Below are 16,655 nucleotides of genomic sequence, written 5' to 3' on the forward strand. Positions count from 1 at the left end.
AAACAACAACAACAACAACAAACAAACAAACAACTTTACAGTTTACCTTGAAATTAAACGGAAAGCGCAAAGTCTTTGCCCAGCAACGCCAGCAACAAGAACGCTACGTCGTATTCTGATTGATTCCATAGCTCGGAGATTTCGATTGGTCAGTTCTTGGTAGAATCTTGGTAGAGGCGCGGCCAGAGATTGGCCCTCCGTTGCGATTCTTGGTAGAAACTTGGTAGCGGACCGAGACGTGATTGGATGACACTACCAAGATTTACCTCGACTGACAGCTGGCTAGTCACTTTGTAATGTTTTCTCTGTGCTCCTGGTATTCCGCCTGCTTTTTCTGGTCCGATGCGATGAACTTTTATTACCTCCGCCAGGTTATGTTTTCGGCGGTGCCGTTTGTTTATTTGTTTGTTTGTCTGTTTGTTTGTCTGTTAGCAGTATTACGGAAAAACTACTGGCCCGATTTTCATGAAACTTCGTGGAAGGGTGTAGCATGGGCCAAGGAAGAACCCATTAAATTTTGCAGCGGATCCGGATCCGACTCACGAACAAGCAGTAATAGCACGAACCAAGGTCTGCGCTCTCCGAGTGCCCTTCTAGTTAACAAATTGTACAATTTGTAATCTTAAGTATGGGAGGAAGCGTAGGTTATTTGCATAATATACGTTTCTTTGTGGTGTCCGGATTGAATGAAGTTTTCTACATCAAATAAAATGTAAGTACACATGGGGGGGGGAAAAAGAATCGAGCCAGCCAGGAGTCGAACCTAGAATCTTCTGATCCGTAGTCAGACGCGTTATCCATTGCGCCACTGGCCCGTACGGAAGCTGTAGTCTCACCAGTAATTTATATGATTTAATGTGTAAAGCGATGACAATGAGGAAGCGGAGACCCTAAGTGGTAAATAAGAAGTAGGAGGTGGTTAAAAACAAAAACAAACAAAAAATAAAAACCGGTAATGACCGTTATGTTTAGACCTAACGTAGACCTAGTAGTTGCCTGACCAAGATCCTGAGCAGCACTTCATCTCTGTAACGTTACACAACAGAGCAGCTACAGAAACTCAGCAACTGAAGGATAGAGCATATAGTCACACCTCTGTTTCCTGCCAGGCTGCCACAGGATGCTTGACTGATTGATTTTTGATTGATTTATTGGTTATAAAAAAAACTGAGGCACAGGGGTTAGCACACACAGACAACCACACTCAAGCTCACATTCACACCTATGGGCAGTTCAGAGTCTTAAATCCACCTGACCTGCATGTCTTTGGACTGTGCGAGGAAACCTGGGGAGAACATGCAAACTCCACTCAGAAAGGACCAGGACCGGGATTTGAACCCACGACCTTCCGCCCTTGCTCTAAAAATATTTTCCTTATTGCTCGCAGTGCCTCTTTCGGTCAGCAGATGTCGCGGTCGGACGCTGTGGTCAGCATGACTCTGGTCTCAGTGAAAAAACAGAGATCATAAAAGCATAAATAGTAGTTTGTTTGGCTACTGAAGTCCAGTTAGGATTCTACTACAGCAAGTTTCTGTTAATATACAGTGTGATTTGCTTGGCTTGCATCAAATTTGTGGAATATCTTATTTGTTCAAACGTAATTTTTCACTTTTTGGAGGCAGTCATAACCACATAGCCCACTTGTAACAGAAATAGGCAACTTCAAGTTTTCAAGGAAAATGTTTAAATTGGAATAAACCCCTATTGTCTGTTGAATGACCTGGCTTTTCATCTTTAATCTCACTGATACCAATACCAGCATACAGGCCCTAAATCTAGATGAACAGCTTTCCAGTTTGAACCATTTGGATTTTCGTTTCCTCACTGTAAGTTTCATAGTATTGTGTGTTTTCTTTATTTCATATGCAGTCATAAATCACCCTGATGACTAGGTACATCGGGGTGATTTATCTCTACCATCTTCATCATCATTAAATGATGATGGCCAAATACATTTACAACTGTAGATTTTTATTTGCAGTGCACGCCACTTGAACTGTTAACAGTGATTTTGCTATTACTGCCCACTTCTCAACACTTCTTAACTCCATTGGATGCCCTATGACCATATGAACTACTGTGAATTGCACTGTCAGTTTATTCAGTTCAGTCAGTTATTTATTTTTTATTCTTTTTCACAGTAACCTGTCACAACACATAATTTGGCCTAAGCTTTTGTCACAATCTTCTCTTTGCTTAATATGAAGGTTTCTGTAGAGAAGTATTCTTACCATTAAAAATATAATATTAAAGATGCTACATGCAGGATTTTCTAATATTTGCTGTTGATTCAGATGCACACTGATATCCTCACAATATGTCTCTATGCTTGTTTCAAGCATAATCCAAATGGCTTCTTATCATGAGCAGTTTCAGTTTAACTCTGGAGCACCTGGGCTCAGTATTCAGTGGAAACTTGGAATTCCTCTCTGGACTTGATCAAATCGTCAATGGAAAAGACCTTCAGCGATTGTGGAAATTGCATCAGCACCTACTCACCTTCCCTCTCATACAGCCTTCAACACTGGCCTCGGTTCATAGACGTTCCAAGCCTGAAGATTATATTGACATTCCTGTGTTGTTATAGGGGGTTGATGGAAAACATGTAGGCCTTGAAACAGGCTGTGCGGATTTGTTTGCTGTGGTGTGGTGTAAATAGTCAATAAACTAAAATCAAAGTAGTCATTTTGGATCTAAATATGTGTATCGCTGTTTCACATACGTAAACACAAGCATGTTGTCCATCATCCCAAAACCAAAGCAGATTGCTTGTTTGGAGAAGGGAGGTGTGTCCGCTTCTGTCCCTTCCCTGTGGGATCAGACCAGAAAGCAGGAAGACTGTAAGTACAGTAGCATTTGTAGAAAATTGTGTAACTGAAGATAAATAGGCTTCAACTGTATAGTCAAAATAACCACTAAACATATCAATTACACAACCATTATGCTGTGCTTGTTTCAAATAGATGAGCTATGGTGTGCTGCAGGTACTACACAGCACCTGCTTCTGCCAACAGCCTCAGGAAGAGGTGCTGCAGCCTCCTCAACACAGACAAAGGTTGTTAGGGTTGTGAATGTGAAATATTGTAGTGATCATAGTGTTTTATTCATATGTAGCTGAAAACGCCTAAGAATAGAAACTCGTACAGATTGTTTGATTTTAGACCTCTGACTTTTGAACTAGCTTTCAGAGAGACCAGATCAATGCCAATCCTCAGCTGTTTTATTTTATTATTTTATCTAACATATTACAATAGGCCTAGTTTTGAAACGAGTTTCATCACTATGTGTCTTCCTTTTGTGATGTGAAATTTGGAATATTTACACAATGAAACCTGCTTCTCTGAAGTCTGTATTAAAACAACCCATTAATTGAGCAGGCTGCAAGTCTCCAAATATAAAAGTACCAGTTATGTGAATGTGCTGTAGGCTATACCTACAGTATTTCCACTGTAAGAAATTGTTCATTTTAGGTACTAAATGATAATAGGCTAATATAACAACGATAATACATGTATTTTGTTTCAGTTTCTTAAGGACCAAATTATTATATTTGTTCAGAGATGTAAAGGGAATTCCCTGTAATAGTAGTGGAGGATGTAATGGAAATATAAAGTTAGTAGAAATTGTTGTCACACACACACACACACACACACACACACACACACGCACACACACACACGCACACACAAGACAGTCACTGCTTATGTGAAGCAACCACCTCGAGGAACTTTTATTTTGGAAGGTGATTTGGGATTTAGAGGGAACAAACGGAAACAATGTTGAGGATAATTGTGGCTAGCTTAACGGAGCTTTCAAGTTTCCCGCGATATTAAACATCGTCCCTGTAGCCAATAAACGGCTAGAAGACGTCATCTCTTCCCGCTGGAAGCGCTGGTTATGTCTTCATGTAGGAACCTGTCTGTTTCTCTGCCTTCATTGACTGTACACACACACACACACACACACACACACACACGCACACGCACACGCACACACACACACACACACACACACGGGATTTGTGCTACCAATTACTTTCTTAAAATATACACTGAATGTACAAAATATTAGGGACATCTTCCTGATATTGATGTTATGTTTTCACACCAGTTTGTCTTTCTGCGTAACGTATGAATGGATTCCCTTGAAACTGTGTGGTCGGTTAGGCCTTGGGCCAAGAAACTGATTAGATTTTGGTGGTGATCCAGATCTGGGATTTCTGCCATTAGATGATTATTGTTTTTTTTAGCCATAACTATGAACAGAGATAGAGACTTATTCCAAACCCAAAGGATATTTTCAGGGTCAAGAATACAATTAAACCTAAAATTTAAGCAATAGAAATGGTTTCTTTGGGTGTAACAGCAAGTTAGAGAATTGTTCAGTGTTGGTGGAGGTTTTGCACTCTGATTTCCCTCTAGTTTTCAGTATGTTTTGTTGTTGATGATTTGTTTTATTACTGTACATGCAGTCCTCTCTATTTGTATTATTCTTATCTATATCCTATTCTTTGACGCTGTGATGACTCAGTTTCCCCATGGGGATTTTTAAAAAAATCTTATCTAATCATTTGGCGCAGAACTGGACAACCGTTTGCACTGTACAAAGGGAGAATGAAACCTCTGATTAAAAAATAGTCTTTTGTATATTGCTGTCTCACTGTCCTGAATTCAAATTAATTCAAATCATAGGGAAAATAAACTGTTCCTCATTTTGTTGCCGACCCCTGGAACCTCCTCCAAGCTAACGGTCAAAGCTCAAATTCATTGTGCAGCTGTTCAACTTGGCAAAATCTAAAGCTACTCAGAAAGATCCTATATTCACCTCTTCATCAATTTTGCAAAAAATCAGAACTACCCACTGCACAGGACAGTTCTGATTTTAAGCTTAATTGACAAGGATGTGAATGGGACGAGGATAAGCTATCCAAAACTATCCTACATGCAATGATACAGTTCTAAATTAAAAAAGTGAAATAAACCATTTGGCCTCCCATCTAATATGAACAAAAATCATTACATTTTCAGAAAAGCACTAATAATGCTCCCCCTCAAAGTAAGGGCCTTTTAATTAATAAAAAAAACAACAAAAAAAAATAAATTCATGCTTTTCTGAAAATATGATTTTTGATATATATATGTGAGTTTACATCCTTGCCTATATGTACACACTCCTATGTAATATTGCCTTGCGGTGCCAGATGGCGTACGAATCGAACTCACCCATCTCCGCCTTTAGCCCCGCCCCCCCCGGTTGACTCCCCCAGTGACGACAGCAGATCCTCCCAATGCGGGGGCTGTGTGGATGGGCACTGCCCGCCTGCGCTGCGCCGTGGAGAAAAACGTGCACTGATCCCGTGTGGTGTGTCACACTGACAAACAAACCCAGCTACTGGAGAGGAAAAGGGAGTGAGCTGCTTACACACAAAAAAAAAAAAAAACACGTTGCATCCAACCCGCCCGCCCCACACCACCAGTATTGTGTCTAATAGATAGATAAGAGGGATTTCGCGAAGGAAAGGTGCATGTTTGAGTCAGTGTGTGCAGAAAATCCACGGCGGTGGTTGGAGGTTTTTTCGGGGATTAAAGGGGAATGCTGCACACTGAGGAACTGCCCTGGCTGTCACTTCTAACTGCTTGCATTGTTTCATTCGTTTTTTTCTGGGATGGAATAAAAGCCCACAAACCCGAGGAATATTAACTGATAAACTCTTTTTTTTTCTTTCCATGGTGCTTGAAGGGTAAGCGAATACTGAAGTGAACTTGCTGCCAGTGTGTTGAGATATAGATATTATTTGTTCTGTGTTTGCACCATTCTAAAGAAATTAGCACCGTGTGGATTCATGGCTTTGTTTTGCCAATCGCTCCATACCTGTTTGTGACTGTCTATCATCTGGTGAACTAAGCGCACTTTGCTCCAGCATATATGCACACCGCGACTTTTCATTGCATTTTCGCATCCCAGAATTGTGGCTTTGTTTGTGGCTCTTTGACAAACAGAAAACACTCTCTCGCCTGTGCGTGTGTGTGTGTGTGTGTGTGTGTGTGTGTGTGTGTGTGTGTGTTACAGCAGAGCGATGGACGGGATCGGCAACACCATGCAGAAGAAGGCTGCGGAGCTGGAGCGCATGGCCGAGGTGCTGGTCACCGGAGAACAGCTGAGGTAGGTCGGTCGGTCCCCGCTGACCCCCGAGGCTGCTGCCAGTCAAACAGCCTCATCTGCGTCTCGTACTGGCGAGCCTTGTTTGAGGGAGGCATGTTGTGTCACTTCTGTCAGGATCGTGTGCAAGCTGGGAACAGAAACCCACATTTGCAAACCCTAATTTAACCCACATCAGGCTTTGAAATACGCCTAATCTACGAGTCGTCTGCTCATGTGTAAATTCAGCTGAAAGTAGTTCGTTTTCATTCATGCCCTTGTTTGATTCTGGTGGCTCAGCTCGTGCTGAACAATAAATCTGGACATGACACATCAAATAAGAGAAGTGCGCGTTAAAAGCCGTGTATTTCGGTCAGAATTGAATGTGGATAATCAATTAAAACCGCCATGCATGCCGCCTCGGATGGATCCCACCCCTCTGCACTACAGCCAGTCCCAGCCCCACTGCAGCATGCACAGCCAAACAAAGGCGTCCATACATGCACAAGCCCTCCCCATTCAAACCGCTGCTGCTGCTCACATACATTGCACACTTTAGCCCCGGTGCCACTATAGCCTGCAATGTTTAGCCAGCAGCTAGCAGTGGCATTGTATTGTGCTCTGGCCTTTAATGCATAGAGAGCGTGTGTGATTGAATGCATCACATGCTGTGGAAATGCAGGCAGTGTTGTATTCTGACGTGCTTTACTGTGTTATGACTATGTACATATTTATTTTCGTGACCCTTATCTACCCATTAAGCTGCACGGGGAGTGATGAACCCTCTAACCCCAGCAGTGTCAGTGTCATGCCCCGCCCATTGAGCCTGACGGGGAATTGAACCCCTAACCCCCCAGTGCACCCCCTAACCCCAGTGGCTTTAGCTCACACTGCCCAGCGATGAGGCAAATGAGGTAAAGAATGGCACCAATGCCTGCAATTTCAGCTCCCCATTGAACTATAAGGAAAATAAGCAACTGAAATGTGTTTTCCAATTGGGTGAGACAAGTTGAGTAACAGCGTTTGCTATTTCTGACGAAGTACATGCTGTAACATTGTCCCATTCTCAAGTGGCATAATTGTCATCACTTCAGGAGATTAATGGCGTGTGTCTGTGCGTACATGGAGTGTACTCTTACTTATGCTTTGTGTGTATTAGGGTAGTGTGAGTGTCTGTGCGTGTGTGTCTCGCTGTTTGTTAGTGTATACTGTCAGTACTGTGTGTGTGTGTGTGTGTCAGTGTCCCTGGCACAGCTGTGTATTGAGGCTGCCAGCTGGCAGAGTGGCTGGTGTCAGTGAACGAGGGGTTGGTTGGGGTGGTTGGCCTTTTCCTCTGAGACTGTTCCTCTGACACGGCTGCTGGTCTGGGGGAAAGACTGGAGATTGGGACATATGAGGCTGACTGCAACTTATCTCTCTCTCTTTCTATCTCTCTATCTATCAGTTCAATTCAATTCAATTGGCTTTATTGGCGTGAAATTAGAACAATATTGCCAAAGCATTAAGATACAGTGTGCATGTGTATTTGTGTGTGCTGTGTTGACACTCCACCATATAATGACTATCAAGCCACAACAGTTCAACAATAAATAATACAGTTCAAATGGGAATCAAACATCTATCTATCTATCTATCTGTCTCTCTATCTATCTGTCTCTCTGTCTATCTATCTATCCTTCCTATCTCTCTCTCTCTCCCTCCTATCTTCTGTCTTCACCCACTTATACAGATGTAGGACACAGATTGAGGGCATTTGGTACACACACACACACACACACACTGGACAGTTTAATGATTGATGTTTTCCCTCAGCGTTTTACCTTGACTGCCTGTGACTTAGCATTAACTTTGTCCTCTGGTCTGAAGTGATGGTTGACACACACTGTGTGTGTGCATGTGTGTGTTTGTGAGTGAGAGAGAGAGAAGGGGAGGTGACAGACACGATCATATGAAAATCAGATAATACGCATGAGAATAAACCTAGACCTAATATGAAACACACTTGGTGTAAAAGCAAAGAGTGTACCTAATCCACACCTCTGATCATTTTATCATGAGTCAAGCTCATGGGTTTTGTGTGACACAGTTCCTGTTACTGGTGACAATACACCAGCTGTTATAAATGTCTTAGCACACATTGTATACCATTGAGCAGACAGCTCATATCTGAGAGCAGACAGACTGAAGCAGACACAGAGCTGAAAGATAGACAGAGATCCAGACAGAACGACAGCTCTCATGGCAGACAGACACATGCAGCTGTTGTAGTGCGCCTTGTGGCCAGTTCATTGTTGTGAATAGACAGTTTGTTGCACTGCTGCACAAGGAACTTTTCTTCAACACCAAGGAGAGGATCACTGGATACCAGACTGGTGGAGTTTGATACAAAGTCGGGCCTCTTTGGGCAACCTTGGATAATTAAAAACACTCGTACTCCTGTCTTATAGTGACCCACCACAACCCATTTTATAGTTTTAGAAATACAATTACAGAGAGCAACCAACAGAGTGAGAACAGCTCAAAAATCTCATATGTACGTCGCTTTGGATAAAAGCGTCTGCCAAATGGGAAATTGTAAATTGTAACAGCTGACACAGCAAGTCCCACTCCGGTTCTATCAGACTTTGAAAAGAAAGCAATAGCAAGATGGATGATTTTGCTGCTGGCTCCGTTTGAAATGATTTCAGATGTATTGGTAGGTTGCTGGACTGAATGGAACATCAGTTAAGTTTAATGCTCTGATGATAGTGCTGCACCTTGTTGTAAGCGAAGTCTAACTTGCTGGGCTGCGGTTGCTGGCCCATCCTGGGCCTTGGCAGAGCGGTGTGTGTGGGTCTGGCTGGGCAGGCTTGGACTGGGCTGTCAAGCGCTAATCCGGAGTGATGCTAGCCAGCTGCACACAGGCCCAGCATGGAGTGGAACTAGCTAGCTGCAGGAAGCCTGGCTGAGGCTGAGGTGGGCTGTTTCACAATACTCAGTTCAAGAAGAGGTCACCTTGCTGAATGGAAACCAGCATCTAGGCCATCTGTAGAGGCATGAGATGTTTTCTTGTCATCATGCAATATAGTCACGTCCTGTAGATCACTGCAAATGGTAGTTGAATTCCCCCCTCCCTTGCCTAGATGACTGATTGCTTTGCCTAATTTTGTAAAGCAAAGTTTTAGCCTATATGACTGTTCGAATGAAGTTGTTCTTCAACTATATCAAATTCTCAGGTTTGGGGCTAGCTGCTAGAAGCTTGACTGGCTGATATATTCATTCTGAGTTTCTGATCTAACAGTGTAGAAATATTCTGAAGAAACTCTCCTGTTTTGCAGGCTGCGTCTCCACGAGGGGAAGGTGATCAAGGATCGGAGGCACCACCTGAGAACTTACCCAAACTGCTTTGTGGCCAAGGAGCTCATTGACTGGCTGATCGAGCACAAGGAGGCTTCAGACCGAGACACGGCCATCAAGATCATACAGAAACTTCTAGACCAGAGTATCATTCACCACGGTAAGGGTGTGGTGTGTGTGTGTGTGTGTGTGTGTGTGTGTGTGTGTGTGTGTAAAATTGTGTCTGTTATGCACGTGAACTTGCACGTAGTTGTGTTGTTTGTGTTGTTGTTGTGTTTCCTGTTTTATATAACTGCACCAGTCTCGCTCTCTCTCCCCCCCCCCCCCCCCCCCACCCCCCCCCCACCCCCTCGACATTTTCTGGGAACATTCAGTGCCTCTTAATGGATGATTCTCCATCCCTCCCAGCCAGTTTGGCCCCAGTGTCTCACTACCTGCTTCACATTTGACCAGACACTGAAGGGAGAGACAGGGAGAGCTGGCTGGCTCCAAGGGGTTTAAACAGAGCCAGCTCACAACACTAACAGCAGATCCCTGCCTTGGATAAATGATTCAAGCTGCAAATGATGTTTAGATTTCAGTGATCTGGTCAGATTGCCTCATACAAACATCAGAATCAACATTCCCATCATGTGATGTTTTCATTCATGCTGTTTTCTATCGCCAAATGAATTACAGCAAACACTTACTGGTAGTAACCCAAAATAGCCTCTGTTGCAAGCAGTGGCATCAAGTGAAACTTTGTGTTGAACCTAACATGCAGAAGAATGGTTTCCCTTTCTGTTCTAGTCATTTGAAAGAGCCTCTGTATATGTGTGTCCATTCCATACATTATAATTACATGGGTGATGATGATGTAATATGAAGATGCAATCTGAGAGGAAAAACAAAGGCTCTTGAAGTCTGCTTCTACCTCTGTCTGTGTCTGTATATATTTCTGTGTGAGAGTAGAGGGGCTCCAGTTGTTGTCAGGCTCTTAGAAACAACCTGTTCCTGTTTTCCCTCTGTGTGTTTTTAGTTTGCGACAAATGTTTAAACCTCTCTTCCCATGTGTGTGATTCCTGTGTGTGATAAGCCCGCAGAAGTAAAACCCCCCTTTTTTTTTGTGTCTGAATGTGTTTTCAGTGTGTGACGAGCATCGGGAGTTCAAAGACATGAAGTTGTTCTACCGCTTCCGGAAGGATGACGGGACGTTCCCATTGGATAGTGAAGCCAAGGTCTTCATGAGGGGGCAGAGGATCTATGAGAAGTACGGACACACAGACACGCAAATACACACCTAAAACACAACCACTGGCATACACACGCAGAGCACACAGACACACACACACACAGTCAAGTTCTTCACAGTGCGACTATGAAGAGGATTTAAAAGAAATAGATACACATACAGCTGTGTAATGGAAACAGAGGATCCATGCACAGGATTTTGTAAAAGTAGCTCTTATTTTGAACGTTTTTAGACAAATCTTTCTTTCAATTTTTTTAAGTAATGCATCAGTATTTTGGCAATCAAATTAACATTGAGCGATAAGAAGAACAGCAGCAGTTTTACCTCTGTGTGCACTATGGTGCTTTTGAAATGGTGCAAAGCAAGCTCACTTTGTCCATTAAACATACAGTGTCCTTTGATCGCATTCATAGTAGAAAATGAAATAAATGCTGAACATATAGAGCTAAAATTGCTAACAATTTTATCATGCAACTGCCAAAAAGTGAGTGTATTTCAGTAGTCCATAATCTTGCAGGCGTATCCCTCTGGACAAACTACTGCTGTAATGCAGTGACATAAATATAGGTAATTGGCCAATTTTAAGGCTAATCTACTCAAACATGGTACTGGTGGAGTCTGCTGATATGATGATGAACAGAGTACTAATACAGTGCTATCTGATGCTGCTGAAATGGTTCACGTTTGGAGCTTTCATGGTCACTTAGCGAGCCACGACAAACACCACTCACTTGTTGCCTGTCTTCCCCTCTGTCTCTCTCTCTGATCCTCCCTGTCATTCTCCACTGCTATACTATCTAGTATGGCAGAAATGCCACAACCACAAATTTTCTAAAGATTATTTTATGCTGGCAAATTGGTTGTTATCTGAATAGATTGCATGGTGGAGCTGAGTCCAATGAGCAGGCGGGGCACGCAGGTTAACAGGTTTGTTGATGGTGATAAAAGACCTGAGTGCAGGCAGAGGGAAATCAGAGGATATTGGAAGCATCTCGACAAAAGATGACTCACAGTATTTGTCCAATGACGGGCTGTGTTTAGAGGATGGCAGAGGACCGCTAATGGTACTGTTTTTGTTTGTCACCAGGTTTTTACCCATGATGCTGTTTTTCCAACAGAGATGAGCCTGATTGTTTCTATAGAAACACCAAAGTCTTGCTTTGTGCTTCTCTTCCCTTCTGTTCTCCCTCTTTCTCTCCCTCTCTCTCTTTCTCTCTCTAGTGGTGTGATAGTGGCGCTTTTAGAATTTTGGATTAAATACACACATACAAACGCTTATGCACACACACTTTGTCTCTGCATAACCAAATGAATGCTGACATACAAACACATAATGTCTCTATTCTACAAAACACACTCTCTCTCTCTTTCTGTCTCACACATAGACCTAATCTGTCCTACCTCTTCCATATGAACTGTATTTCTGTATCTCTCCTAACACACACACACACACACTGACACACCAGAGACCTATTTTTCATGTCTGTTTCTTAGACAACACTCTCTCTCTCTCTCACACACACACACACACACACACACACACACACACACACAGGCAGTTATTGCATAAGAGGAAGAAATAGTCCAAGGGGAGACATCTGTCGTCTCAGCTCCCTGAGCTATGTGTTTATGTAATCACCATGGTGCAGCCCAGGGCATGCACACACATACACATACACATACACACACGCGCACACACACACACACACACACACACACACACACACACACACACACACACACACACAAACACAAACACTCACAAATACTAACACCCCTCAAGCTTGCTCTGGTGTTGCTTGCTTGTGAACCAGAGTTGCGTTGTGAATACACTGCTGGTATAAGTAACACTGTCCTGACATAAAAAGAACAACCATCTCCCAGACTCGTGCCTGAGATGTAGGAAGCGCAAATATCTCCCATCCAAGGATTACTGCAAATTCCTTATGAGTAGACTACTGTATGGTTTGGTTATTTGGTAAGCAAAAATCAGCACAATGGTACCACAGCTAATGCTAAAACGATTGAGATGTTTGGTACTTTCTCTGATATCTAGGAAGACATCTGTGCTACAGATGGCCAGTAGTCACACAAGTTGAAGCTGTGGCAGAATGAATGAAATGGGAATTCCCATGCAAGTCGTCATTCTTGAATGGACGTTTGGCTGGCACACATTAGATGTCTGCCACAGAGTCATCAAATTCTACTGTCATAGAAATTAGCTTTAGTCCAATACATGAGGCTCATAGGAGGAGGAACATTGTGAGTTTCAATAAGTTTCCACACATGAAAATAATACTAATTTCCTTGACTTGTCCCTTAAATGCACCAAAGTTGACCTTTATGACCTGAGCATACATCGGAACAAACTTAAAAGCCCTTTGTTAAGTGGGCAGACCACTCCTTAATCTTTGTTTGGCTATTTCAATTATTTAATTTATTTGAATGTAACCGCACTGCCGGTACACAAAAGGTGGATTTTCTGCCTTTGAAGTAAAGTCAAGAATTGAGATTGTCTCTAGACCTAAATACCTAAAGAAGTGTTTCAAAAATAGTAAATGACCTGTCAGCTGCATGGTAGTAAAAGTGGTTGCACTAATAACAGTGCAATAACAGTGATAAACTGTGAAATAGGAGGTTAAGTTTGGCTCCAGTAAGCACTCGTGTACAACGCAGTGACATGTCGCTTCCTTGTGATACACCCAGAGGTGCTCTTTCTCTCTGAGTTTAATCTGGCATCAAGGTTAATCCTTTATTTTTTGCTGTCACATCCAGACCAGGCTGTCCCTTACAGCATGAGAAGGCCTTTGATCTTTATATGCAGACATGCACACACATACACAATACTGTACACAGACAAAATACATGAACATTTGCTACATTAAGCATCCATCACAGCCTTTTTATATTCATGAGATACTACACACACATACAGCCCTTACCTATTGATCTATGGTGCCACAGATAATCAAGGCAGCACACACACACAGTCCCATAAACAAACCACAGGAAAAGACTTCATATTGTTGTTTTGACAGCCGTTCCTCAGCAACAGGGGTTGGTCAAGGAGGACATTTACAACCTTTTATGACTAACTGGTGTCTTCCTGAATGCAGCTCAGTAGTGGCAAGGCCTTTTAAAGCATTGTTCAGCGCTTGGACTGTTTACTCTACACATGTGCGTGTGTGTTTGTGTGTATTTGAATTGCATGAATTTGATTTTTGTCATGCTCATGTTAAACCGTGAATTAAAAAAAAAAAGGATTTGTTGACTAAAGGAATTCAAAAATGTTATTTGTAAGGCACAATTTGAAATTGAATGCAATGGCTGGAAATTAAATGTGATTTCAAATTAGTTTTTTCTGAATTCAGACTCAGTATTTTTAGTTCAGATTGAGCTCTCTGAGACACATCCGGGCACAGCAGACTTTTGTCCCCTGAGTGACGACTGGAAGGCTCCGCCTCCTCTAAGGCTGCCAACAGTGGGCTAACACTCTTCACTTAGCCAATGACATGTGATGTGTGTACTGTGCCTTGCTCATCTCCTCAGCCAATGATCAAGCTTTATTCTGCCCTCTTGGTGAAAGAGTTGACAAATTTGTGCAATTCAAATACAATCTCTGCTGGTACTAATGTCTTTTCATAGCATGTGTGCATGTCTTTTTGTTGCGTGAGAGTGTGTGCTTGTAGTGTGTGTGTGAGAGAGAGAGACTTGCAATGCTGCTTATCAGTCCTGCGGGTGCTTTCAAGGCTAGAAGACGCCGCTATTTAAAACAACAAACATAGACTCTATCTTCCTCATTCCCCAGGTGGCCCTTAGCCTGAGCCTCTGTAACCGTAATGGCACCAAAAACCTTAAGTTGAAAAAGGAAATGGTTACAGGCTGGTGTTCCTGCTGGCTCCCTTTAGGCTTTGTGGGGAAAAAGAAGGTTGTGTTGGTTGAACAGCCTTGATTAAGGTATTTAGCTATGTAAGCAGCGTTGGCAGCTCTCTTCCAAGGAAAAAAGCAATTGGCTGCTCTAAAAGTCATTAGACGTCGCCAGATGATGTCAGATGTTAATTTGCATATGAATATATTTGCTTCAATTGTAATGTTTCAACTTGCCAAAATGTAGAGTCGATTTCTTCCTCTCCAAGTTGCCACTGCTGAGTGTTGTGTTAAGCGATCTATCTGGAGTGTGTTCTCTCTTCACTGGCACTGTGATAGAAGAGATTCAGTCATCAAAATCTTTTTTTTTAGTGCCAGCCTAATTATAGACTAAGTAATATGTCAGCTACACGACATTTTTTCGTTGCTTTTCAGAGGAAAGAGGAGGAAAGCTTGCCCATTTATTATGGAAACATGGGTTGAAAAGATGCAAAGAATTAATGATGTATTTGCTTGTATTCTTGCAATGAATAGTTTAAAAGACTCCTAAGTATCTGCATTCGTCGTGTTACATCGTAGCATTAAAAGGATCATTTTGATTGATCCTTAACCATGTCTAACATTACCATAGTAGGCCTTGCTAAGTGTGTGTTAGCAGGAACTGTTGTTAAATTGTAGTAGTAATTTTTTATTGTTACATTTTCATTTGCCAAGATGCTCACAGCTGGCAGCGAGCATGTAACACGCGTTGGTTAGTTTTCACTTGTTTTTGAAGATTTCAGTGAAGGGGCCTTCATGGCAGTTTTGCTGTAGCATTAGCCACAGCCACACTGGCTAAGACCATTAGCCTCTCTCCCTGCTGGAGAGTAGGTCCTAACGTGTGTCAGCTGAAGACTAGTGGGATGTCTTGGGTAATTACCACTAGAAAGTCTAGTATGCAGTATAATTAACACAGGAAGGTCTATAATAAAAGCAATTTAACATTCCATGTTTTTTAACGAGGCTAGCTCTGCTTACAGAATGCTCTGTGCTGACAAACCTCTGTTTGGCAAGGTCCTGATGAGAAAGTCATTTATCATTTTCATTTGTTGTTTCATAATGTGGATAATGTGTTAAAGCCCTTGGAGACTCTGACTGTGATTAAGGGCTATACAAATGAACTTGACTTGACATGAGAAAGTGATGTTTCATTGAAGTTACAGACCTGTTTGTCACAGTGTCATTTACAGTATGTGCATGCTGTACAGTTTGTGTAACATAAATACATAGGGCTTATTTAGCTGTAGGTGTGGCCGCAGCACGGCTAAATAAGGTTTCATGAAGTTTGAAAATGTGTTTGCATAGATAAAAATGCTGGGTTGTGGATAAGGTGGGTTACAGCACTAAATTTGGTCTGTATGCTCTGAATTAGGCTTCTGAATGAGGTCCAATGCTGTTTTTTCCTTGAAATTGCCTCAAAATTGTTTCCATTAACCTTAAGTTAACCTAAGCCAGGAATAGCCCTTGTAATGTAGGCTAATAGTGTCTCCTCAGATTATTTTCTCTTATTTAGGAAGATCTAACTCAACAGTTGAAAGCTGCATACCCAAACTGTGCGACCTAATAATACTTGGTAATACTGACTTGTGGGTCACTCTAGGTAAAACACAACAGATGCATTATGCACAGCTGACAGTAGAAGTTTGGCCTTTGCCATGCATGTTGAGTCACTCAAACTGATTTAGAAGAGGCCATTGTGTCTTGATTTCCTCTTCTCTACATAATGATCGACATCCTGTGTTGAGCTCTACTTGGAAATCACTTAGGTTTTGTATCTAATCTAAGATCTAACATAAAACTTGCATATGGTTTCCTCCATATCAGTTTGTGTTAACAGGGCTTTTCCTGCCTATTAAACTCATATGTGGCTCATGTTGTTTCTGATCACCTGGATTCAAGTGTGGAATATTAAACCTTCCAAAATGTCAAAACATGCAAATTGTTTGGAATTTTTTCCTTCCCTAATGCTTTCACCTGCTTTGTTAGATTGTGACTTGCTTAGTGTATTTTATTCCCATGTGTCCCTTAAATGGCCTTAAATGGC

The 16,655-nt window shown here is 42.1% G+C and overlaps 1 protein-coding gene and 1 non-coding gene across 2 annotated transcripts in view; one reads left to right on the forward strand and one right to left on the reverse strand.

The window, feature by feature from the left end:
* Window positions 1–742: 742 nt before the first annotated feature.
* trnar-acg (transfer RNA arginine (anticodon ACG)) lies at window positions 743–815 on the reverse strand. Its single transcript has one exon. It is a non-coding gene; the product is annotated as a tRNA-Arg (tRNA).
* A 4,527-nt stretch (window positions 816–5,342) lies between these two features.
* The window catches only part of deptor (DEP domain containing MTOR-interacting protein), a 32,982-nt gene continuing 21,669 nt past the window's right edge, over window positions 5,343–16,655 (forward strand). The window contains exons 1-4 of the mRNA XM_071901612.2: window positions 5,343–5,740; window positions 6,070–6,162; window positions 9,456–9,634; window positions 10,600–10,723. Of these exons, the coding sequence (XP_071757713.1) occupies window positions 5,727–5,740; window positions 6,070–6,162; window positions 9,456–9,634; window positions 10,600–10,723 (410 nt within the window). The 5' untranslated portion in view covers window positions 5,343–5,726. The remainder of the gene's footprint in view (window positions 5,741–6,069; window positions 6,163–9,455; window positions 9,635–10,599; window positions 10,724–16,655) is intronic.

Source organism: Centroberyx gerrardi, chromosome 12 (assembly GCF_048128805.1).
Source record: "Centroberyx gerrardi isolate f3 chromosome 12, fCenGer3.hap1.cur.20231027, whole genome shotgun sequence".
Classification (NCBI taxonomy): domain Eukaryota; kingdom Metazoa; phylum Chordata; class Actinopteri; order Beryciformes; family Berycidae; genus Centroberyx; species Centroberyx gerrardi.